The 27,166-nt window shown below is 44.5% G+C and overlaps 1 protein-coding gene across 2 annotated transcripts in view; it reads left to right on the forward strand.

Annotated features, from left to right (window-relative positions):
• Positions 1 to 2,595, forward strand: part of SPATA6 (spermatogenesis associated 6) — a 79,325-nt gene extending 76,730 nt beyond the window's left edge. For both annotated transcript variants that reach the window (XM_040408021.1, XM_040408022.1), the window contains one exon: positions 2,259 to 2,595. In XM_040408021.1, coding sequence (XP_040263955.1) covers positions 2,259 to 2,454 — 196 coding nt within the window. In that variant the 3' untranslated portion in view covers positions 2,455 to 2,595. The remainder of the gene's footprint in view (positions 1 to 2,258) is intronic.
• The last annotated feature ends 24,571 nt before the right edge of the window (positions 2,596 to 27,166 follow it).

Below are 27,166 nucleotides of genomic sequence, written 5' to 3' on the forward strand. Positions count from 1 at the left end.
TTATTGCATCCCTCCAGGTAATACCTAGGCTTAGCATTAACCCTCTACCTGCTTGTTCCCTCTGAGTGAGACCTGCACTGCGAGGCTGAGCACGTGCGCCGCTGCGTTCCCTCTTATGTAGTCGTTCCGCCTGTAGGCACACTTTTTGTATAATGGGACAGTACGTTAGCACTCCTTCGAGGGCTATTCCCATTTGTACAGTCTATTTAGGTACTAACTCCTTCTTTTTAATTAAATCCACTGATATTAAAAATGTATTTTATTACCGGTGGTTAGATCCAGCAGAGCTGCGCTCAGGAAGGACCTGGGGACATTATTTGCCTGCAGGCCTAACTTCGAGGGAATTTGGAATAGGAGCAGGCTTTCATAGCTTCTACAGATGCATCAGTTTTTTTTTTTTAAGATACATGCCCTTTTTAAGTAAGTAGTAACCGCCATAATATAAGTAAAGGGAACGTCTTTAACCCTTTGTTGTTTAATCCATTTATTTTTATCCTCTATATGAGGGCATTTTTTATTTATTTTTTACAGGACACGTAAACTGCTTTATGGCAGCTGAAATGTATGGTCCATAGACTAAGGCCTCTTTCACACGAGCGTGACGGATTAGGTCCGGATGCGTTCAGGGTGCGTTCAGTGAAACTCGCACCATTTTGCAAGCAAATTCAGTTAGTTTTGTCTGCGATTGCGTTCAGTTTTTTCCGCGCGGGTGCAATGCGTTTTGATGCGTTTTTCACGCGCGTGATAATAAAATGAAGGTTTACAAACAACATCTCTTAGCAACCATCCGTGAAAAAGGCATCGCACCCGCACTTGCTTGCGGATACGTTTTTTACTGAAGCCCCATTCACTTCTATGGGGTCAGGGCTGCGTGAAAAAAGCAGAATATAGAACATGCTGCGTGACGTCACTCCGGTCATCACATGATCCATCACCATGGTAAAAGATCATGTGATAGATCATGTGATGACCGGAGTGACGTCACCACAGGTCCTTGACCTGTAAAATGCTCACCACAGGTCCTGTTCAGTAAAGGAGACAGAAGAGATGCCGGGCATCGCGATCAAGTGGACTAAGGTGAGTTAAATTATAATTTTTTTTCTTTTAACCCCTCCAGCGCTATTTTTTACTATGCATTCTGTATTCAGAATGCTATTATTTTCCCTTATAACCATGTTATAAGGGAAAATAATAATGATCGGGTCTCCATCCCGATCGTTTCCTAGCAACCGTGCGTGAAATCCGCACTTGCTTGCGGATGATTGCGATTTTCACGCAACCCCATTCACTTCTATGGGGCCTGCGTTGCGTGAAAAACGCAGAATATAGAGCATGCTGCGATTTTCAGGCAACGCACAAGTGATGCGTGAAAATCACCGCTCGTGTGCACAGCCCCATAGAAATGAATTGGTCAGGATTCAGTGCGGGTGCAATGCGTTCACCTCCCGCATTGCATCCGCGTGGAATACTCGCCCGTGTGAAAGGGGCCTTAGATAACCCGAACCTTGTACGCCAAACTTGAAAACACAAGTTTGCTCATCCCTACCGGCAGGCTGTTCCGGCATAGAACACTGGGAATTGGCAGTGTGCAGCAGTTTTGGTCTGACCAAATCCGGCATATTTGCTGGGTTGCGGACTGATCTTTGCCGGGCACTATTATAGCCAATGGGGCCAGCGGGCATTCCAGTAACATCCGTCGGCTCCAGATCCAGAGAGCTCAGGCTGTTCTTTGCTGGAACAGCCTAATGGAGACCACAGCCGCAGATGTGAAACTAGCCTAACACCGTCCCTAGGAAATCAAGGTGTAGAGGCCTTCCTCAGACACCAGGGGAGATGCATATAGAGCTCTTATCTAAGTTCCAAAGTCTATGAAAACTGAAAAGGACAACCCCAAATTACTGTGCACTCTGTCAATGTCATTTTCCACCCTGAGGATCAGTAGAGTCTTGAGTCTTTCTATAATTGATTTGATAGGAAAAGTGTGGATCGGGTCTCAAGAAGCACTAGGGTTGGTTCTGGGGCTTTAGCTAATCAGGTACTACTAGATATTCCCAGCCCTTCACTCATTATTCGCTGAGCTCCATCCTGGCTCTGATACAACTACTGGCATCGGAGGTGGGAGGAGGTCATGAAAGCGAACATCCACAGTTTTGATCTTAGGAGACCCTGGACTTGAATTGTAATTTTTTTTTTTTTTTATAACCTGTTATAACATAATGAGGATGATGTGAGTAATTCTTCCCGCTTTTCATCCACAGCCTCTCGTTCCCACAGGATAAGTCCGTTCACTTGGACAACGGGGAGTTCTGGTGCAACAGAGCAGCCGCCTACAAAGGAAAGAGTCATAGGATCATATTTGAGGAGAGCATGGAAAAAATCTACAAGAACATGTACAGAAATGCTGTAAACCCAAACGCATATAGGAAATCGCATCACTCCAAGGAGTTTATTTGAATTAAAGGAAGATACCATGCAACTGTTACACATAGGGTTGAGCGAACTGAAGTTCGGGTGATTTTATTATTTTCCATTATAACATGGTTATAACGGAAAATAATAGCATTCTTATGACAGAATGCTAAATAAAATGGCCATTGAGGGGTTAAAAATGATAACAAAAACTCACCTCATCCACTTGATCATGCAGCCGGTATCCTCTTCTTTCTTTTTTCTGCAGGACCTGCAAAAGGACCTGCGATGACGTCACTGCGCTCACCGCGTGGTGAGCGCGGTGACGTCATCGCAGGTCCTGCAGAAAGAAGAGGATACCGGCTGCGCGATCAAGTGGATGAGGTGAGTTTTTGTTATCATTTTTAACCCCTCAATGGCCATTTTATTTAGCATTCTGTCTTAATGCTATTATTTTTGGTTATAACGGAAAATAAAAAAAGTGAAGTTCGGGTCCCCATTGACTTTTTAATGGGGTCCGGGTTCGGAGTCAAGTTCGGGTCCCGAACTTTGACCTGAAGTTCTGCCGAACCCGAACTTCCACAGGTTCGCTCATCCCTAGTTACACATTATATCAATATGTCTATGAAGTAAGGGGCCAAAATGTCTGCAGATTACTACTTGAGGTTGCCATGCTGTAAGCTGACTGATGCACAAGTGAATGTAAACTGTTCATCTATCAGTCTATGACGGCCGGTGACGGTGCATTGCGGACCATTATTTGCAGTCCACAGCAAGGGGTGCACACGTGCATCAGCCCTAACAGCCATGTCTAAATTCATAAAGGGCGCCTTTTTCTTCCATATTTAAACATTGAGGTTTTATTTTAGTAATAAACTCATATTCTATTCTCTAAAATTTAAAAGGGGTTGTACAGCATTAGAAAAAAACATGGCTGCTTTCTTCCACAAACCGATGTACAGGTGGTTTGTAGTGCCGCGGCTCAGCTTCATTTCGTTCAGTGGAGCTGCAGTACCAGACATGACCCGTGGAGAGGAATGGCGCTGTTTGTGGAAATCAGCAGTCATGTTTTTGTAGTCCTGTACAGCCCCTTTTAACAGTTTACACTTCTTTTTACTTTTTGCCTATGACTTGTCAAGAAAAGAGAGTTTAAACACAATTCCGTTTTTTAACAATGTTTAACATTCCTAATGTAGATAAAATATAGAGTAACTTAGCAAATTCATTGCTTTTATATTGGTTGTCGTTAGGAACAGACAGGAATTCATTGTCAGACATTTGACCTGACTGCTATGCTAGGCCTTAAAATGGGTAGACTTAAAAGGGTTTTCCGGGCCCTAATATTGATGACCTATCCTCGGGATAGTTTATAAGTCTCTGATCTGACGTGTTCCCCCACCGATCAGCTGTTTCCTACAGGCATCAGAACAAGCACTTTGAATGGAGCCAGAAGAACAGCTCCGTTCAAAGTGTAGTGGCCGTGCCGGGGTACTGCAGCCTTTAAGTGAATGGGAGCTGAGCTGCAGTAACCCGACACGGCCACTACACTTTGAACAGAGCTGTTCTTCTGGCTCCATTCAAAGTGCTTGTTCCAGAGCTGGTGGCTGCAGGTAACAGGTGAGTGCCATATGTAGGTCATCAATGTCAAGAGCCTGGAAAACCCCTCACATGGACCACATTCTCTATATTGCAGACCGCAAAACTGATTCGGTCTTGTACATGAGGCCTTAACCAAAGTTGCATTCCTAGGAACAGGGTCCATTCCACAGACGCTGTATACACGACATCTCATAATATTACTCATGGTACGTGTTTTGTATTTTTATACTGCATTTTAATAAATTTATTTAACAAGTCAAAAGGTTTCTGGTCATTTACAGAACAAATCAATACATTTTAGGATTACACAGCCTGGAGATGTAGGATCACCTATGTATAAAGGTTTGGCACAAACCGCTCCAGCAGAACACGCTAGATTTTTTTTTTTTGTAGTGCAAATGGATCACGGACCCATTCAGGTTGAATGGGTCTGCATCCGTCATCGCAGACCACAAGGACTGTGCTAGTGCATTGGGGATCACAATTTGCAGCTCCCAATGCACGGGTGGAACACGTTTGTGTACATGAGCCCTTAGGCTACTTTCACACTTGCGGCAGAATGATCCGGCAAGCAGTTCCTTTCGCCGGCAATCTGCGAAAGCATTTGTAGACTGATCTGGATGTGGATCCGTCTTACAAATGCATTGCAAGAACTGATCCATCGCTCCGCATGTCATCCGGAGAAACTGATCCGTTATATATATTTTTTTCATATTTTTATGTGTGCGCAGACCGGAAGGACGGATCCGTTATTACGGTATTTTTAATGCCGGATCCGGCACTAATACGTTTCTATGTAAATTGATGCAACTGATCCGGAATTTCAGACGGAGATAATACCGCAGCATGCTGCGTAATTTCCGCCGTCCAAAACGCCGTTCAGTGACTGAACTGAAGACATCCTGATGCATCCTGCAACGGATTTCTCTCCATTCAGAATGCATGGGGGTGAAACTGATCAGCTCTTTTCCTGTATTGAGTCCCTATGACGGAACTCAGTGCCGGAAAAGAAATACGCAAGTGTGAAAGTAGCCTTAGGCAGCAGCAATGTAGTCTTCACTCCCTCTTCTGTGCTCATGGATGTGAAAATGGAAGGACTGCTTTATGTTTAAGGCTAGGTCTACACCACGACATTTGTCGCGCGACATTTTGTTGTACTAATGTCGCGCGACAATTTTTATAATGGCAGTCTATGGTGTCACACTGCAACATGCTGCGACTGCGACGCAACAGTCGCAGAAAATCCATTCGAGATGAATTTTTCTGCGACTGTTGCGTCGCAATAGCAGCATGTTGCAGTGCGACACCATAGACTGCCATTATAAAAATTGTCGCGCGACATTAGTGCAACAAAATGTTGCAGTGTAGTTGTGCCCTATCTGTCGCGCGACAAATGTCGTCGTGTAGACGTAGCCTAACTGGGAGGCAGCTTGCTGCAGCAGAACTCTGCACCCACCAGAGGTCAGACAGGCTGAGGCCTCATTCACACGTCCGTGACAAAATCTGTGATAAGATGGTCAGTGGTTCATCCATGAAGGATCCGTGTTTGGTCTGTGTGTCCACTTTTTGCTCTCCGTGTGTCATGGACGCTGTGCAGCTGAAAATTAATTTTCAGAGCATCTCCTCTTAATGGTCTGTGAAACACGGATGGCGCCTGTATTCTTCACGGACCCATAGACTATTGTGGGCGTGATGGATCCGTGAACAAATCCGGTCAAAATAGAACATGCCTCCGTGCTAACACCACTGACGCACGGACCGTGAAAAGGTTCGAGTGCTGTCAATATCTGATTGGTGGGGGTCCAACTACTAGCGCCCCTACCGATCAGCCGTTTGAATAGGCCACGGTGCTCAAATGAGCGTGGTGCAGCAGAGTCCAATGAGTGGAAACCGCGGGTCTGACAGGCTTCTGGGGGCGGGAGGCTGGCACATCGCTTGTGCACTATTTTCCCAATAATGGCTGCTGAATCATGATGTAAAAATAAATAGAAGAAAATAAAATAGTGGCATCTGCTTTACCGCGTGATTCTCATTGAATCTAATAAGAAAAATAAATAGACAGATAACGTCTAAATGTGGCAGGCGGTTTCTTCTACAATCCCGGCGGTGCAGGAGTTCGGTAACAAAGCTGCATTAACCGGTACACACAGTTAGTTACCATTCTGCGCTCATAGCCAGGTTTAGACAAATTCCAAGTACTGCTGGGATAATTATAGTTTCAGGGAGCACAAATCAGCGCAGTAATAAGCCGTAATTGTTTGTTGCATCTTACTTTCCACCAACAAAACTGAAATTTCTAATGCAAATGTCTGGGTTACTTAGGGATAACATCTCGATTTGTTGCTTCCCATCCAGATGGTGAAATCAAATAGAACAGAGTAAAAATGTTTTCCTTTCCGTCATTTTATGTGGAGTTGATGTATCAAAACCAATATTAATAACTATTAGCAGTTTGTTCTCTAGACCACTCCAGCTGTTGCGATATCACAACTCTCAGCATGGTCTGACAGCCTGCTGCTTTTAGCTGTCCTTGCGCTGGCTTGCAACGTGAAGGGAGCTTTGCGGTCGCTCTGTTGGCGCTGCAGTTCAAAATGGTATTTGCAATTCCAGACACCACCACTAGGTGACGCCTACAGATTTCCGTGCTCTACTGATGGGTGCCAGAGAAGGAACCAAGGGGGTCATTTATTAAGTCCGCGTTTTAGATGTCGGTCTTAATATCCCTTTGCACTGGCGGTGGCTGCACCTAAGTTATGTAAAGGCGCCGGCCTCTTACATAACTTTGGCGCATCCTCCTCTTGTCTAAATTCCGCCAGCTCTCTTGCTAAGGCCTAGTTCACACAAACGTTTTTTTTGCGATTGTACAGGCCGTTTTTTTGTGTTCCGTATACGGAACCATTTATTTCAATGGTTCCGCAAAAAAAACGGAATGTGTTCCGTATGCATTCCGTTTCCGTTTTTCCGTTCCGTTGAAAGATAGAGCTTGTCCTATATTTGGCCGTAAATCACGGGTCGTGCCTCCATTGAAGTCAATGGGTCCGCAAAAAAAACGGAACACATACGGAAATGCATCCGTATGTCTTCCGTTTCCGTTCCGTTTTTTCTGAACCATCTATTGAAAATGTTATGGTCAGCCCAATTTTTTCTATGTAATTACTGTATACTGTACATGGCATACGGAAAAATGGAAAGGAAACGGAAACACAACGGAACTCAAAAACGGAACAACGGATCCGTGAAAAACGGACCGCAAAAAACAATAAAAGCCATACGGTCGTGTGAACTAGGCCTAAAACAGGCATAGAAAATAATAAATGAGATGGGCTGGCCGTCCTGTTCCTTTCCCCACCCACGCCACACCTCCTTTTTTTAGACCTGGCGTGAGCGGGGAAACGTGGCAGATTGGGGCGCAATTAACTTTTGTACCACAATATACGCCAAACATTTGCATATATATATATATATATATATATATATATATATATATATATATATATATATAATAATAAATGACTCTTCCCCCCCCCCCCCCCCCCTCCCAAATGTTTAAAGCTCTCCAGCAAATGGTCTTCTGTATAGGAGAGGACACAGGCTTTGTCCATCATTAGAAAAAAAACTCAGCTATTTTCCGGAAGCAGCACCACTGTTGTTCACAGGCTGTGTCTGGTATTGCAGCCTATTTACTCAGGTAATGTGTATGGTTTTATCATACCAATGAGCATATAATACCAATTTCCACAAAATTGATATAACTTTTGACCATTTTATATTCATTTTGCTTGTACCAATGTCTAGCAGATATTACCGTAACAGGCAGCAGGCAATAATGACCTTTTTTCTAATGTTTGTAAAGCAAACCCATACCTGTGAGGGGCGCATGAAATACCAGAATGCTGACCATCACAGTCTATAGTCACTGTATTCAGTTTTCTTCACTTGGAGGACCTATGAAAGCCATTAAGATCTAACTAGAAATATCTTTTTCACATGTGCTGCCCCCCAGAGTCGATCGTGTCCCAGGTTTATCGAATGCCGAGTGGTGTGGTGCGGCCCCAACAGTTTTCTGTGTGTGTCACGGTGCTCCTACCTGGATACCGTCGATCCCCAGGGTTTGGCTCCGAAGCAATAAAGGGGAGAATAACGGTGGAGGTGGAGGAATAGTTGAGTCCAGACTTTTATAAAGTTCAACAGCTTTACTTGCATCAGCTTGTATCCAGACAATATTCAGGTTTTTTCTTGGCTTCAGCAGGTTTTGGCATAAACTGGTAGACAAACTTGAGTTTTCTGCTTTATCTCTCTGCCGTGCTAAACTCTGCTTTAGTCTGGACTTTAGGTCTGTTCTGGTACCTCTGGGGTGAGGTGCCTTTGACTGTTGAGATCCTTGCAACACTCTGTCAGTTAATCTGTAAGTTAGGGTGATTCTCCTCTCCTTTCAACTCTGGACTAGACCAAGACAAACTGACAATTTCCTGCAGCCTCTCCCTTGGTAGGAAACAGGACTGGCCCACTTCTGCCCAAAAGGGAGAGAATGGAATGGTAAGTTCCATTCTATCTAAAGATCTGTCTGCCAAATCCGCTGCCACCTGCTGGTGAACCAGGCATATATCCTGTAAAACAACAAATAACAGTTGTAACACCCCAGAGTGGTGTTACCACTTTTGCACCTTGCTGCTATCTTTTATGGTCTAACCTGTATGTCAACTATATATTTATTTCCAGGTCCCTCAACACTGTGCATTTATAATAATGTTATGCAACTGTTCATGTAATGTGCCTGGTTCAGCAGCAGGTGGCAGCAAACATGGCAGAGCTATAAGATAGAATGGAACTGTCTATTCCATTCTCCCCCTTCTTTGGTCAGAAGTGGGCCAATCCTGCTTGCTACCAGAAAGAGGCAGGGCAGTTCTGGTTTGTGCTGGTTGAGACTCCATGTTGGAGCTGCCAGGATTCTAACCTATTCCTTGGCTGAAGAGAAGTCCGACTAAAAAGTGAAGTGAAGTCTACACAAGAAGACAAGTTATCCAGTTAGCTTGTCAGTACAGTAGAGTGAGAAGTATATAGCAGAGTTGAGTTTGCCTGCCAGTTTAATGCTAAAGCCTGCTGGAACCAAGACAAAGCCTGTAAACTGTTTGAAGAAACGTTTATTCAAAGTAAATCTGCTATTGAACTTCATCTCAAGGTCTGGACTCGAGTTATTCTTTCCAATCCCTCAATTATTCCCCCTATTTATTGCTTCGGAGCCAAAGCGTGGGGTCCAGCCGTATCCAGGTAGAAGCACCGTGACACATAAAAATAAACAGGCCGCACTATACCACTCGGCATTCCTACACCTAGGTCGCGACATAGAGAGGGCCCTGGGGGGAGGCACCCGTTGCACAGTTACATAGCAGAATAATTAATGCACAGTGACAAAGGACCTGGAATAAAGACACAGATTACATTATGGTCAGCCCATTAGAGACAGTAGCCGGATGTAGGAATGGTAATAACACTCTGGAGTGTTACACATGTTGTGGTGGATTAAACCATTTGATGTGTTGCTTTGTAACCTTATGTATGATTTTCAAAGTTTTATATGGAATATTTTTTATTTATTTTTTGCTTTCTTTCAAGAATCTGCTGGTTGCCCTTGGAATCAGACAATGGTTCCCCACTTTGCTGTCAGACATGTGAGCTCCCACACTGAACACTGGAAAAAATTGTCACCCAATCAATCCGAGTAACAGAAAATATTAGCAAATTACTGGGAATTTTATGTAGGTTTTAAACGAGTTATCCCATGAGTAATGTAAAAAAATCACCATAGTCATCATATAGTACATGACATAGTACATGGTCCAGAGATCTCCACATTTACTGCTCCAATTGCTCTGCTAGATTTATTTTCAAGTTGGTTGCTCAGGGGGTGAGTCTTCTCAGATGGTGTCTCCTTTTTTGCAGCTGGTGACAGTTGAAGGATGGAACTGAGCATGTGCATCCACCTCAGTGAGCTGGACATGGAAATTAGAAAAAGGACAAACAGCAGGTGGTGCTATACAGATACATTTTATTGAATAACTCAGTGGCTATGCTAAATTTTTAATTACATGCAATTACAAAAGTATTCAGATCCAGGAGCTGATTTGAAAAATGTAGACTATATTTTGTGGGACAACCCCTTTAACTAGTGACAGCCCATCAGCACCATGCCATAAAATATCGGGAGTGTAGTTGTCTCCAATCCTGACAGTTTAAGCAGGATGATTATTCAGTGACATTGTAGAATTCTGCATTGTTGTTGCTGTATTTTTAAGCTCCTCTCCCCCTATATATCACCACTCGACACACAATACATACGTGTATGTGCTAGGTATTCATCTTGTTTGTATATGGTCCCCATGGACCATATACTCCAGCGAGGGTCATACGTTAGTATAGAAAGGCTGTTAGCACTATCCTTGACGGCTGTTGAGCCTCTGCTAATGCAAACTGCTTCCCGTCGCCCTAAAATATAATTCGGAGAGAAATTGCTCGGACCATCTTATTTGTACTAAATCAGGCTCAGATTGTTTCATTGTGCGGCTGTGGAGTGAACGTTGTAAATTAAAGCCTCGGCCCCGGCAGAGGGAAGGCCATCAGTCAGGAAGGCTTTGCTGATGGTTAAACTAAGAGCACTAATATTGCTCACCAGAGTTTACTGCTCCTTCCTGCTATTAGATTCTGTGAGTCTCACACTGAATATGAAGCTACGGCTGCAAAAATATGTTCGCCATCGTTTTTTCTTATTGGTTCATTGATTGCTGCTATGCGTTAATATGTGAGCTATCTGTTGTGTGTATTAGAAGTGAATGTATCATTAAGGGAATCGGTATTATGTGAATCAGGTTTTTGTTACAATTATATTTACAGTTTTAGTGGTGTTTTCTATGTGACTATCTACATAATTATTATTTTTTAATCTTGAAATATTGCAGTTTTCACACTGGCCACTAGAAGCTGGAGCTTCCTGTTGTCTGTAGTTCACTTGTCAGCTTTGCTGTATGGTTTGTGACAGAATGAACAAAGTCATTTCATTTCAAAGTCCGTTTGTTCAGTGGCGTGGTGCTCGTGTCCCGGATCAATCTCCCATGTACGCTATACAAGACAAGACCGGCACTCACTGGATGGAATATCTTTGCTCTTTTTATTTGTCACATGAAGAACAACTGTGACCCGTTTCGGCTCGTAAGGTGAGCCTTTCTCAAACTGTCTGTCTGAGAGGCTCACCTTACGAGCGGAAAAACGCATCAGTTATTCTTCATGTGACAAATAAAAAGAGAAAATATATTGCATCCAGTGAGTGCCGGTCTTGTCTTGTATAGTGTACATGTATGTCATATCTGGACGTGACTTAAGGTCCAGTGACTTACATGTATGTCATGCTGATCGGGCGGGTGCAGGAGCTGCGCTCCCGATCAGTGGCACGGACTTGGCAGTCACTAACAGCAGGGTCCCTGTGCATTAACCCTTGCACTGCCGCAGTCAGCACTGGCTGCAGCACGTGCAGTATCCTGCGGGGTGTCCATCGGGTCCCCGCGCTGCTGTGACGGGGACCCGATGGCAGGGAAGGCAGCCCGATGCCTTCCTTAGGCATCGTGGCTGCCTTCCGTGAGAGCCTGTGAGATAAAGCCCCCTGGATATCACAGGCAGGGAGCTGTAAGTGTATTACAGTGAGTAATACACTTACAGCCAATGCATTACAATAAAGTATTGTAATGCATTGTAAAGGGGATCAGACCCCCAGAAGTTGAAGTCCCAGAGTGGGACAAAAATAAAAAGTATAAAAAAAGTGTTTTCCATAATAAAAAAAAAATTACGTTTCAAGTAAAAAAAACTAAAACGCCCCTTTCCCAAAATAAAGCACATAAAATTGTAAAAAAAAAAAAATAGAAATACAGACATATTTGATATTACCACATCCATAACGACTGGCTCTATAAAAATATCACATGACCTAACCCCTCAGGTGAGCACAGTCAAAAAAATAAAATAAAAATTGTGCTAAAAAAAATATCCTTAAATAGGCAGCTGGGCTGAGAAGCAAGGTCTCTGTGTTGGGATCTGGAAGCCTTGTCTGGCGTGAAAACAGGTTGGTGCTGCTATGCTCAAGGACTCTTTGAGGCAGAATTGCGAATTACCACCAACACCGCAAGGTGACTTTTTGCTTGTCTATGACTTTTTTCTTGTCTATGACTGCTTGTTTTGTCACTTGCCTAAAGTATGAATAAAACACTGAACTGTTTGATCCAAAGAACTTGTTGTTGCCTCTATACTGCGTCCGCTAATCCTGTCTACCAGAGCAAAACCCCACACCCCCAAAATAGTACCAGTCTAACCATCACCTCTTCCTGCAAAAAATGAGCCCCTACTAAGACAATCGCCCCCCCCCAAAAAAAAATAACAACTATGTCTCAGACTATGGAGACACTAAAACATGATTATTATAATTTTTTGTTTCAAAAAGGATATCATTGTGTAAAACTTATATATAATATTAATAATGAACTATACATATTAGGTATTGCAGCGTCCATAAGAACCTGCTGTATAAAAATATCACATGAACTAACCCCTCAGGTGAACACCGTAAAAAAAAATATAGAATAAAAATTGTGTCAAGCCAATTTTTTTGTCACCTTACATCACAAAAAGTGTAATACCAAGCGATCTAAAAGGCATACGCACCCCAAAATAATACCAATCAAACAGTTATCTCATCCCACAAAAAATGAGATGCTACCTAAGACAATCGCCTAAAAAATAAAAAAAAACTATGGCTCTCATGGAGACACTAAAACATGATTTTTTTTTTGTTAAAAAAATGCTGTTATTGTGTAAAACTTAAATAAAAAAGTATCCATATTGGGTATCGCCGCGTCTGTAAGAACCTGCTGTATAAAAATATCACATGAACAACCCATCAGGTGAATACCGTAAAAAAATAAAAAAAATGTGTCAAAAAAGCAATTTTTTTTGTCATCTGACATCACAAAAAGTGTAATACCAAGTGATCAAAAAGTCATATGCACACTAAAATAGTACCAATCAAACCATCATCTCATATCGAAAAAAATGAGCCCCTACATAAGACAGTCGCCCCCCAAAAAAAACTATGGCTTTCAGAATATGGAGACACCACTAAAAATATTTTTTTTCTAAAATGCTTTATTATGTAAAACAAACAAACAACCAAAGAAAAGTCATACTGTATTTGGTATTGTTGCGTCTGTAACAACCTGCTCTATAAAAATACCACATGATCTAACCTGTCAGATGAACATTGTAAAAAACAAAAAATAAAAATTGTATTATTATGGCGCTAGTCGGGAAGGGGTTAAAAAGTGGGTTTTAGAAATTTTCAGAAAAATGACAAAAATTGCTTCTAAACTTCTAAGCCTTTTAATGTCCCCCAAAAATAAAATGGCATGCACAAAATGATCCAAACATAAAGTAAACGTATGGGAAATGTAAAGTAATAACTATTATAAGAGGTATCGCTATCTGTTTTAAAAGCAGAGAAATTTAAATTTGGAAAGTTGCGAATTTTTCCTTTTTTTTTTTTTTTTTGTAAATTTTGTATTTTCTTTTAAATAAAAATGAAAAATATTGACTGAAATTTACCACTATCATGAAGTACAATGTGTCACGAGAAAACAATCTCCGAATGGCTTGGATAAGTAAAAGCGTTCCAAAATTATTAGGCCTCTTTCACACGGGCGTTGCGGAAAAATGTCCGGGTGCGTTGCAGGAACACCCGCGATTTTTCCGCGCGAGTGCAAAACATTGTAATGCGTTTTGCACTCGCGTGAGAAAAATCGCGCGTGTTTGGTACCCAAACCCGAACTTCTTCACAAAAGTTCGGGCTTGGGATCGGTGTTCTGTAAATAGTATTATTTTCCCTTATAACATGGTTATAAGGGGAAATAATAGCATTCTGAATACAGAATGCATAGTAAAACAGGGCTGGAGGGGTTAAAAAAAATAAAAAATCATTTAACTCACCTTAATCCACTTGCTCGCGATGCCCGTCATCTCCGTCTGACTCTTTTACTGTCTAGGACCTGTCTGGTCATCACATGGTACGTCACATGATCTTTTACCATGGTGAATCACCATGGTAAAAGATCATGTGACGTACCATGTGATGACCGGAGTGACGTTATCCCAGGTCCTTAAACTATAGTTAATGCTCTCCACAGGTCCTAGACAGTAAAAGAGTCAGACGGAGATGACGGGCATCGCGAGCAAGTGGATTAAGGTGAGTTAAATGATTTTTTATTTTTTTTAACCCCTCCAGCCCTGTTTTACTATGCATTCTGTATTCAGAATGCTATTATTTTCCCTTATAACCATGTTATAAGGGAAAATAATAAGGTTCGGGTCTCCATCCCGATCGTCTCCTAGCAACCGTGCGTGAAAATCGCACCGCATCCGCACTTGCTTGCGGATGCTTGCGATTTTCACGCAACCCCATTCATTTCTATGGGGCCTGCGTTACGTGAAAAACGCACAAAGAGGAGCATGCTGCGATTTTCACGCAACGCAAAAGTGATGCGTGAAAATCACTGCTCGTGTGCACAGCCCCATAGAAATGAATGGGTCAGTATTCAGTGCGGGTGCAATGCGTTCACCTCCCGCATCGCATCCGCGCGGAATACTCACTCGTGTGAAAGGGGCCTTACCACATAAGGTGACGCATCAAATTTCCAAAAAACGGCCTGATCCTTAAGGTGAAAAATGGCAGGGTCCTGAAGGGGTTACAGGGGTTATCCGAGGCTAGAAATGGGCCCCTAACACTGATTCTACTTACCTGGCTCCCCACGTTGCTCCTCGTCCCCACACGGCCGCCGCTGCTTCTCCCCGTGTTGCAGGCGGGGGGGGGGGGGGTGACGATGGCTTGTCAATGGCAGGCGGCAATGGGGACGAGCCTCCCTAGCAACGTGTGGGGACCAGGAGCGACACAGGGAGCCAGATAAGTAGAATTAGTGTGAGGGGCCCGGGCATATGGGGGGGGGGGGAGAATCTGTCACAAGCGTCTTCCTATCCAGCTGTTTTTATAGACACATAGCTGTAGTTCACCTGATTAAAACGCTGTTTTTATTTTGTTGATCTGAGGCTCTGTTCCCAAGTTAGAATACTTTTTCTTAATATGGAAATTAGTCCTTTGGTGCAATGAGAGCATCACCATTGCTGTCGTTGCACCCAAACTCCACTCCTTTCTGTGGCCAGCCCCTCGTCACTGCCTGGTCCTGTCAATCAAAGCTATAAGGGAGGGACTAGGCACAGAAAGGAGCGGGGCTTGTGTGCAACAAGAACAATGGTGGCGCCCTCATGGCACCAAAGGACTCATTTGCATATTAGGGAAACAGTATCATAACTTGGGAACAGAGCCTCGTATCAACAAAAGAAAAACCGCATTCTAATCAGGTGAACCGGAGCTGTGTGTCTATGGAAACCCTATGGAGAGGCTGTGGCATGACCCGGAGAGAGCTGTGCATGAAAGTATCCCAGAAATATTGATGAAATGAAACACACTTGTAGGGAGGAACGGTTCAAGATTCCTCCTCAGCGATGTGCAAATCTTATTTGCATCTATAGGAAATGTTTGGTGGAGGTGATAGCTGCTAAATAACGGGGGGATCTACAGGTTATTACATTCACAGGGTCACTTACTCTTTCTCCCTGTACTGTGGATGTTTACTCAAAGACAGGAATGGTACAACTTTTTGTGTGCTATTAGTTTAGTTACATTGCATTTGTCAATCATTGTGACTTAGTTTATACCAGTTGATACACCTATGGGGCTGTGCAGATGAGCCGTGATTTTCACGCTATCACTTGTGCGTTGCGTTAAAATCGCAGCATGCTCTATTATGTGCGTTTTTCACGCAGCGCAGGCCCCATAGAAGTGGATGGGGCTGCGTGGAAATCGCAAGCATCCGCAAGCAAGTGCGGATGCGGTGCGATTTTCACTCACGGTTGCTAGGAGACTATCGGGATGGAGACCCGATCTTTATTATTTTCCCTTATGACATGGTTATAAAGGAAAATAATAGCATTCTGAATACAGAATGCATAGAACAATAGGGCTGGAGGGGTTAAAAATAAATAAAAAACAATCTAACTCCCCTTAATCCACTTGTTCGCGCAGCCGGCATCTCTTCTGTCTTGTTCTGTGAGGAATAGGACCTTTGATGACGTCACTACGCTCATCACATGATCCATCACCATGGTGATGGATCATGTGACGGACCATGTGATGAGCGTAGTGACAGAAGAGATGCCGGCTGCGCGAACAAGTGGATTAAGGGGAGTTAAATTATTATAATATTTTTTTTAACCCCTCCAGCGCTATTTTACTATGCACCATGTTATAAGGGGAAATAATACAATCTACACAACACCGAACCCAAACCTGAACTTCTGTGAAGAAGTTTGGGTCTGGGTACCACATTCAGTTTTTTATCACGCGCGTGCAAAACGCATTGCACCCGCGTGATAAAAACTGAACAACGAGATGCAATCGCAGTCAAAACTGACTGCAATTGGGTACCTACTTGCGCGGGTTTTCCGCAACGCATCCGGACCTTATCCGGACACGCTCGTGTGAAAGAGGCCTTAGTGTCCAGTGCAAAATTCCAGGTTAGGGCTCATGCACACGAACGTATTTTCTTTCCGTGTTCGTTCTGTTTTTGTTATTTTTTTTGACCGTACGCAGAACCTTTTAATTTCAATGGGTCCGCAAAAAAAGGTTAGTCCGTGTGCATTCCGTTTACGTATTTCGATATGTCAGTTCTGCAAAAAAATAGAACATGTTCTATTATCTGCATTATGGACAAGGTTCTATTAGGGGCCAGCTGTTCTGTTCCGCAAAATACGGAATGCACACGGACATCATCCGTATTTTTTTCAGATGCTTTTTTTGCGGACCACAAAATACATGCGGTCGTGTGCATGAGCCCTAAGGCCTCTTTCACACGAGCGTGACTGATTAGGTCCGGATGCGTTCAGGGTGCGTTCAGTGAAACTCGCACTATTTTGCAAGCAAGTTCAGTCAGTTTTGTCTGCGCGGGTGCAATGCGTTTTGATGCGTTTTTCACGCGCGTGATAAAAAACTGAAGGTTTACAAACAACATCTCTTAGCAACCATCAGTGAAAAATACATCGCACCCGCACTTGTTTCCGGATGCAATGCGTTTTTCAGTGAAGCCCCATTCATTTCTATGGGGTCAGGGCTGCGTGAAAAACGCAGAATATAAAACATGCTGCGATTTTCACACAACGCAGAACTGATGCGTGAAAAACAACGCTCATGTACACAGACCCATTGAAATGACTGGGTCAGGATTCAGTGCGGGTGCTATGCGTTCACGTCACGCTTTGCACCCGCGCGTAAAACTTGCTCGTGTGAAAGGGGCCTAAGAGATGGCGCTCTTCTTGCTCGTAGAGGTGGTGCATTTGTAATTACAGTATTGGGATTTGACCAGAGGGGTTTTTATCCTTTACCTCATCCCCCAATTATGGAATTCATGTTCCCCGCACATTTAAATGTGATTTCCCTTTAGCGCAGGAGAGGGAAAAACGTGCCGCGCATTACAATCTAATCATCCTACATTGCAAATTCCATGTTCCCCGGCTCGTTCCTCCTGGACGGCATTATATTATGTCACCGCCGACACATATTAATATTTCAGGGATGTTGCGTGTATATTTAAAGGGCAGCTGGCCTGTACAATGCGCTCATGTTACAGCAAAGCTTTATTTATGGCGATATCAAGGCTTCTATATTTCTTCCCGTTGAGTCACTTTTTACTGGTGTCAGGTGGTGACTGAGACATTGGACTTTTTATTCCTCGTTTTGTCAGGGAAGGTGATTTGTTTTTGAAATATGAAAATAACCCCGGCTGCCAGTTTAATACCAGTAACCTTTACAATGTGCGAAACTTCCCGCCCACAGGGAGAGCGGCAAATTATAATTGTAATCTCCCTTAAGGTTGGGAGTCCTGCGAGATGGTGCCTTCAGGTTAATGGAGAAGTGACACTGGTGCTCCCTTCCGTCTTGTGGTTTTTAGGCCTATTGCTGTAATTTGCTGTATTTTGCGGTCCGCAATAAACGGATCCGCAAAAAATACGGATGACATCCGTGTGCATTCCGTATTTTGCGGAACGGAACAGCTGGCCCCTAATAGAACAGCACTATCCTTGTCCGTAATGCGGACAATAATAGGACATGTTCTATTTTTTTGCGGAACGGACATACAGAAATGGAAGGCACACGGAGTACCTTCTGTTTGTTTTGCGGATCCATTGAAATGAATGGTTGCGTATACGGAACGCAAAAAACGGAACGGAAGTGGAAAAAATAAACGTTCGTGTGCAGGAGGCCTTAGGGCTCATGCACACGAATGTTTTTTTGCATTCCGTATACAGACTGCGTTTGGATTCCGTATACGGGACCATTCATTTCAATGGGGCCGCAAAAGATGCAGACAGCACTCAGTGTGCTGTCCGCATCCGTTGCTCCGTTCCGTGACCCCGCAAAAATTATTGTCCGTTTTGCGGACAAGAATAAGCATCTCTATAATGGGCCTCCTGTTCCGTTCCGCAAATTGCGAAAGGCACACGGGCGGCATCCATTTTTTGCGGATCCGTAGTTTGCGGACGGCAAAAAAACGGCACGGTCGTGTGCATGAGCCCTTATACTGAGGGGAAACCTTAAACACTGAAGCATTTTATATATTAACCCCTTCCTGACGAGGCGATTTTCAGTTTTTGCGTCCTTATTTTTCACTCCCTGTCTTCCCAGAGCCATAACGTGAAAAAAATAAAAATTCTGTTCACATAGCCGCTTGTTTTTTGCAGATAAATTGTACTTTCTAATGCCACCATTTAATATTGCATAGGATTAGTGGGAAGTGGGAAAACATTTCCAAATGGGGTGGAATTGGGGGAAAAAAACGCTAAAAAAAACAAAAAACATAACTGGAAATATTTATTTTTTTTGTCGCCATTTCCTGACCCGTATAACTTTTTTTTGTAGTTATATGTACGGAGCTGTGTGAGGGCTCCTTTTTTTGTGGGGCGATCTGTACTTTTCATTGATACCATTCTGGGTGTGTACGACTTTTTGATCACTTTTTGATCACTTTTTGTTAAATTTTTTGTGGGAGAACAAGCGAACAAAAAACTGCCAATCAGCCGTTTTGCCTTTTTCCCTATGGGATAAATATTTTGATATTTTGATAGTACAGGCATTTTTGTACGCGGTGCTACCCACGATGTGTAATTTTTTATTCATTTTTTTAATTTTCATTTTGGGGAAAGAAGGGTGATTTTGAATTTTTATATATTTTTATTTATTTTATTTTTTTAAACTTTTTTTTTCTCCCATTGGGAACTATAACAAATAATCTTTGGATTGCTATTCTCATAGGCTCCAGTGGATTAGCTTTGAAGTCTATGAGAAATGTACTATGGTTCTATGGAGGCCCCGCGACAGGCAGGGAGGGGCTCTATAGAAACTAGTATGCAGCAGCCTCCTGTCATTCTGAATAACAAGGGCTGCCACATACAAGCTCCGGCTCCTCCGATCGCCATGTTTTCATGTGCTCAGATGCGTGGTCAGGTTTGACCACTGCATCTGAGAGGTTAAATGTCCGCGATCGGCATTACCGCCGTTCCAGATCTGGTGCCATCTTTAAAGACTCGACATGTGACCTACTATTACGTCAAATGTCGGGAAGGGGTTGAAGGGCATCTGTCAGCAGTTTTGTCCCTAGGACACTGGCTGACCTGTTACATGTTCACTTGGCAGCTGAAGGCATCTGTGTTGTCCTATGTTCATATGTGTCCGCATTGCTGAGAAAAACAAAGTTTTAATATATGCAAATGAGCCTCTAGGAGCAATGGGGGCGTTGCCGTTACACCTAGAGGCTCTGATCTCTCTACAACTGCTGCGCTCTCAGCATTTTGATTGGCAGGCCTACTTGATACTGACGAGAGGCGAGCACCCCGAAACAGCTGTCTGTGGATGGATATCTGGCTCGGCTATTTTCCCTTCCCCTTCCCAAGGCTTGTTAAAAAGTTGGTTTCAAACTCATTAGGACCCACTTCCACAAGGTGGCGCTAGCGAGCTGCTTCTCTTTCCTTGGGAGATGCCTCTTTGTATCTTATTTTCCCATGAAGCATTGCCTATAAGTCTCCATACCCAGCTGGAAACCTGACTAAGCTTTGTCCATGTCAAAGTTTGTCAGAATCTCGGAAAGTTTCTTTCCATGGCTTGTTAGCATCTTGTCCTTTGGTACATAGAAGGCGTCCTGAGTGGAAAATGACCCTCAGTGATGTCCGTCTGGCCTAATGGGCATCTGCAAAAAGATTGTCGAGATTCAATAGGCTCAAGATTCCCGTCTATTATAAAAGATTCACTGGTTTCTGCGGTTTAGAGGGGCTGCGGAGGATCATGTACCGTCTTCCCTGCTCCCCTTTGACCCCACTGATTCCATTGCACTTCGAGTATATAGCAAAGACCATTGTGAGCGATCTCGATAGCGGCAGAATATTTTGAATGCTCTGCTGCTCATCCGATGCCGCTGCTGGAATACTACGTGGGCAGAGTGTGTCAAGTCTTCTCTGAAGGACCCTTAAAGCAAGCACACAGGGCATACATACGAGCAGCAAGTGCTGGCATCTTCTGAAAGAGACCTGTTGCTAGCAGATGCTTAAAGGGAAGGTTTCATTGAGATGACAACAGGGAGGATGAGTGCACTAAATGGCCCCCACCATAGGAGGAGGCAGCAACGTGTGCCTCCTGCTCATCCATGCAGGTAATATATAGTAATTATATTAATATTATATCAATATTAATTAAAAAAAAAATTAGTTCGTCTTAGTCTTCCTTATCATAATAGAGCCTGGAAAAAAAATATTTAGCAAAAAAATCAAAATAAATTATTTCAGATTGGCACCTAATGATGATATTAAATTTTTCTGATGGAATAGAAGATCTAGTTAAAAGACGTAGCTCACATTTCTGATCTTGCTCTGCCACCTGGTGGTCATCTGAATATGACTGTTAGGCCTCGTTCACACAATAGTTATTTTTTTTTGCGAGTGTACGGGCCGTTTTTTTTATGTTCCTTATACGGTCCGTATTCAGAACCATTCATTTCAATGGTTCCGCATTAAAAACGGAATGTGTTCCGTAAGCATTCCGTTTCCGTTTTTCCGTTCCGTTGAAAGATAGAACATGTCCTATTATTGCCCGCAAATCACGTTCCGTGGCTCCATTCAAGTCAATGGGTCTGTGGCTCCATTCAAGTCAAAAACGGAAAACATACGGAAATGCATGTAACCTCCACAGCACTCCGCTCCCTTAACAGTGTCATCCACAGCGCCCTGCCTCTTTAAAGCTGACCTGCAGCAGTGAAGAAAAATGGCTGGGTTGTTATGGAAACCTGGTGTAAAACAGTGTGTATGTGTAGACTAAGGACCTGCGAGCTTCTATTGGCTGATAAGGGACATGTGACCGTGTGTATGGCAGATGGGATATGAAGAGAAAGACCTGTGATAGACTAGTGATAAATATCAAGTATGTGCAAATTTAAATGCTCAATATTGAAGGAGGTTGTCTTGGCAACAGAGAGTGGCTTCAGAGGCCGTCTCTCGCTACTTCATTTCCCCTGTGGAGGCGATGCAGGGGAATTTCACACTTGCTGCTAAATCCATCTAGGTGGATGACTCATGGAGCATTAAAGTGCATTTCCTGGAAATGCAGCAAACTACATAATGGAGGGCAGTGTGGGGGCAAATTACTTAGTGGGGGGGAAATTACATAATGGAGGGCAGTGTGGGGGCAAATTACTTAGTGGGGGGGGGAAATTACATAATGGAGGGCAGTGTGGGGGCAAATTACTTAGTGGGGGGGGGAAATTACATAATGGAGGGCATTGTGGGGGCAAATTACTTAGTGGGGGGGGGAATTACATAATGGAGGGCAGTGTGGGGGCGAATTACTTAGTGGGGGGGGGGAAATTACATAATGGAGGGCAGTGTGGGGGCAAATTACTTAGTGGGGGGGGGGGGGGAAATTACATAATGGAGGGCATTGTGGGGGCAAATTACTTAGTGGGGGAGAAATTACATAATGGAGGGCAGTGTGGGGGCAAATTACTTAGTGGGGGGGGGGGGAAATTACATAATGGAGGGCAGTGTGGGGGCAAATTACTTAGTGGGGGAGAAATTACATAATGGAGGGCAGTGTGGGGGCAAATTACTTAGTGGGGGGGGGAAATTACATAATGGAGGGCAGTGTGGGGGCAAATTACTTAGTGGGGGGGGGAAATTACATAATGGAGGGCAGTGTGGGGGCAAATTACTTAGTGGGGGGGGGGAAATTACATAATGGAGGGCAGTGTGGGGGCAAATTACTTAGTGGGGGAGAAATTACATAATGGAGGGCAGTGTGGGGGCAAATTACTTAGTGGGGGGGGGGAAATTACATAATGGAGGGCAGTGTGGGGGCAAATTACTTAGTGGGGGGGGGAAATTACATAATGGAGGGCATTGTGGGGGCAAATTACTTAGTGGGGGAGAAATTACATAATGGAGGGCAGTGTGGGGGCAAATTACTTAGTGGGGGGGGGGGAATTACATAATGGAGGGCAGTGTGGGGGCAAATTACTTAGTGGGGGGGGGGAAATTACATAATGGAGGGCAGTGTGGGGGCAAATTACTTAGTGGGGGGGGGGGAAATTACATAATGGATGGCATTGTGGGGGCAAATTACTTAGTGGGGGGGAAATTACATAATGGAGGGCAGTGTGGGGGCAAATTACTTAGTGGGGGGGGGGGGAAATTACATAATGGAGGGCATTGTGGGGGGGAAATTACATAAAGGGGGCAGTGTGGGGGCAAATTACTTAGTGGGGGGGAATTACATAATGGAGGGCAGTGTGGGGGCAAATTACTTAGTGGGGGGGAAATTACATAATGGGGGGCCGTGTGGGGGCAAATTACTTAGTGGGGGGGAAATTACATGATGGAGGGCATTGTGGGGGCAAATTACTTAGTGGGGGGGGGGGGAAATTACATAATGGAGGGCAGTGTGGGGGCAAATTACTTAGTGGGGGGGAAATTACATAATGGAGGGCAGTGTGGGGGCAAATTACTTAGTGGGGGGGGGGGGGAAATTACATAATGGAGGGCAGTGTGGGGGAAAATTACTTAGTGGGGGGGCAAATTACATAATGGAGGGCATTGTGGGGGGCAAATTACTTAATGTGAGGCAGTGTGGGGGGGCATATTACTTAGTGGGGGGAAAATTACATAATGGAGGGCATTGTGGGGGCAAATTACTTAGTGGGGGGGAATTACATAATGGAGGGCATTGTGGGGGCAAATTACTTAGTGGGGGGGAAATTACATAATGGAGGGCATTGTGGGGGCAAATTACTTAGTGGGGGGGGGGGGAATTACATAATGGAGGGCAGTGTGGGGGCAAATTACTTAGTGGGGGGGAAATTACATAATGGAGGGCAGTGTGGGGGCAAATTACTTAGTGGGGGGGGGGGAAATTACATAATGTAGGGCAGTGTGGGGGAAAATTACTTAGTGGGGGGAAATTACATAATGTAGGGCATTGTGGGGGCAAATTACTTAGTTAGGGAGAAATTACATAATGGAGGGCAGTGTGGGGGCAAATTACTTAGTGGGGGGGGGAAATTACATAATGGGGGGCAGTGTGGGGGCAAATTACTTAGTGGGGGGGAATTACATAATGGAGGGCAGTGTGGGGGCAAATTACTTAGTTGGGGGGAAATTACATAATGGGGGGCAGTGTGGGGGCAAATTACTTAGTGGGGGGGGAATTACATAATGGAGGGCAGTGTGGGGGCAAATTACTTAGTGGGGGGGAAATTACATAATGGGGGGCAGTGAGGGGGCAAATTACTTAGTGGGGGGAAAATTACATAATGGATGGCATTGTGGGGCAAATTACTTAGTGGGGGGGGTAATTACATAATGGAGGGCAGTGTGGGGGGGGGGCAAATTACATAATGGAGGGCATTGTGGGGGGCAAATTACTTAATGTGAGGCAGTGTGGGGGGGCATATTAGTGGGGGGAAAATTACATAATGGAGGGCATTGTGGGGCAAATTACTTAGTGGGGGGGGAATTACATAATGGAGGGCATTGTGGGGGCAAATTACTTAGTGGGGGGGGAAATTACATAATGGAGGGCAGTGTGGGGGCAAATTACTTAGTGGGGGGGAAATTACATAATGGAGGGCAGTGTGGGGGCAAATTACTTAGTGGGGGGGAAATTACATAATGGAGGGCATTGTGGGGGCAAATTACTTAGTGGGGGGAAATTACATAATGGAGGGCAGTGGGGGGGAAATTACTTAGTGGGGGGGGGGGAATTACATAATGGAGGGCAGTGTGGGGGCAAATTACTTAGTGGGGGGGGAAATTACATAATAGGGGGCAGTGTGGGGGCAAATTACTTAGTGGGGGGAAAATTACATAATGGATGGCATTGTGGGGGCAAATTACTTAGTGGGGGGGAAATTACATAATGGAGGGCAGTGTGGGGGCAAATTACTTAGTGGGGGGGGAATTACATAATGGAGGGCAGTGTGGGGGCAAATTACTTAGTGGGGGGGGAATTACATAATGGAGGGCATTGTGGGGGCAAATTACTTAGTGGGGGGGAAATTACATAATGGAGGGCAGTGTGGGGGCAAATTACTTAGTGGGGGGGGAAATTACATAATGGAGGGCATTGTGGGGGCAAATTACTTAGTGGGGGGGAAATTACATAATGGAGGGCAGTGTGGGGGCAAATTACTTAGTGGGGGGGAAATTACATAATGGAGGGCAGTGTGGGGGCAAATTACTTAGTGGGGGGGGAATTACATAATGGAGGGCAGTGTGGGGGCAAATTAGTTAGTGGGGGGGGGGCAAATTACATAATGGAGGGCATTGTGGGGGGCAAATTACTTAATGTGAGGCAGTGTGGGGGGCATATTACTTAGTGGGGGGGAAATTACATAATGGAGGGCATTGTGGGGGCAAATTAATTAGTGGGGGGGAAATTACATAATGGAGGGCAGTGTGGGGGCAAATTACTTAGTGGGGGGGCAAATTACATAATGGAGGGCATTGTGGGGGGCAAATTACTTAATGTGAGGCAGTGTGGGGGGGCATATTACTTAAAGGGGTTCTGCACTTTGTTTTAACTGATGATCTATCCTCTGGATAGATTATCAGCATCTGATCGGTGGGGGTCCGACACCCGGGACCCCCGCCGATCAGCTGTTAGAAAAGGCAGCTGTACTATAGCAGCGCCGCGGCTTTCTCACTGTTTACCGCTGGCCCAGTGACATCACGACTAGTATCAACTGGCCTGGGTGCGTCTAAGCTCTATTCAAGTGAACAGAGCTTAGCTTTGCCCAGGCCAGTGATACTAGTCGTGACGTCACTGGGCCAGCGGTAAACAGTGAGAAGGCCTCGGCGCTGCTATAGCACCGCTGCCTTCTCAAACAGCTGAACGGCGGGGGTCCAGGGTGTCGGACCCTTGCTGATCAGATGCTCATGATCTATCCAGAGGATAGATCATCAGTTAAAACAAAGTGCAGAACCCCTTTAATGTGGGGCAGTGTGGGGGGGGGGGGGCATATTATTTATTGTGGGGCAGTGTAGGGGGCAGTATTACTAATTATGGCACTCTAGAAGGGAATTACTATGGGTGGGACTATGAGGAGCACTATTACTATGGCGGGGGCACAATTATTTCTTCAGGATAGTATTTGGGGGTATTGGGGAGCACAGCGAGCCGCAGGATAACACTGTGGGGACTCCAGGTTGGGGGATGATGATAGAAAAGTGAGGACACTAAGATGTCCGTGTGTCACACTCTGCAGAGACGAGACGTGGCTGAAAGAAGTGTCTGGACCAAACGGAGAAGATGATGACAGAGAAGATCTACATCGGAGGAGACGGCACCTGGGAGGCCCTGGATGTGAGTGGTATGTGCTGCTGTATAGTATAGTGTATTTATGTATGTGTACCATGTATATGGTGTATTTATATGTATGTGTGTTGGATATATATGGTGTACGTGTCCTGACGCCGTGCGCCCGCCGTTGAGTAGGGAACCTGTTCTCAAAAATTTTAATCCGACCCCCCCATTGTCGATCTGCCTGCTAGCACCCCCAACCCCCCTTACTGTTGGCAATCTGTCTGCTTAGCCCCCCCCCCCCTCCCACGTCAGCGGTCTGTTTACTATCCAAACCCTCCCCCCCCCCCCGCATTACCGCTTGGGTCAGTCGGCAGGCTCAGTGAAGGACGTAAGTGGTGTAAGCGGCGCCGTGGCGGCACGGCGGAGCTTGAAGGACGTCCCCTACGTGACTCGTCCGAGGGGGGGTGACACCAGCCTTAGCAACGCCACTGCCTGTAAACCTAGGTGGAAAGATTTGCTGGAGCCATTAATCATCGCTGCTGCCAGTGCTTTTTCTAAAGATGACGTCCTGCCTTGAGAACTTGCTCTGCGCAGCAATCGTCTGAACGGCTCCATTTATCACGTTGAATGATGGACCAAGCTCAGTCTGTTTGCTGGGACATTGTTTTTTTTTAAATATATGTACATGAAATTCAGAATTAAATAACACGCGGACGTAATCGCCAAACCGAAGCCGTATTAATCCTACGGTTTTACAAGAACATGAAAGACCAGCAGAGGCTATTCTCCATGCAATCAGGGGTGAGGGTGTCAGGCTGTGGGGACCTTGTATGTATTATTCTGTTATGTTGTTAACTACATAATTACTGCAACATCTTACCTTGGTCAGTAGATGGCAGCAAAGCATAAGGTGGTCAAAGTCTATATTGGAGCTGCCTATCCGAGAAATACAATGAACCTATTTAGTTTGCAAAGTTGGACAATTGTAATAGCAAACTGAAAATACAGGTTTAGCACTGCACGGAGAAAACCGCTTATTGCATCACACACTCCATGCTTTCCTTTGCCCTGCGTAAAAGGCTTTTGTTTTGGAGATCCAGTGACTTACCGAGCCCTCCATGGGGAAAGCTAGGTGGAGGCTTCCACCCAGCAGTGAGCCCGGTGACATCACCGGCACTA

Source organism: Bufo bufo, chromosome 9, assembly GCF_905171765.1.
Source record: "Bufo bufo chromosome 9, aBufBuf1.1, whole genome shotgun sequence".
In the NCBI taxonomy this organism is placed as follows: Eukaryota; Metazoa; Chordata; class Amphibia; order Anura; family Bufonidae; genus Bufo; species Bufo bufo.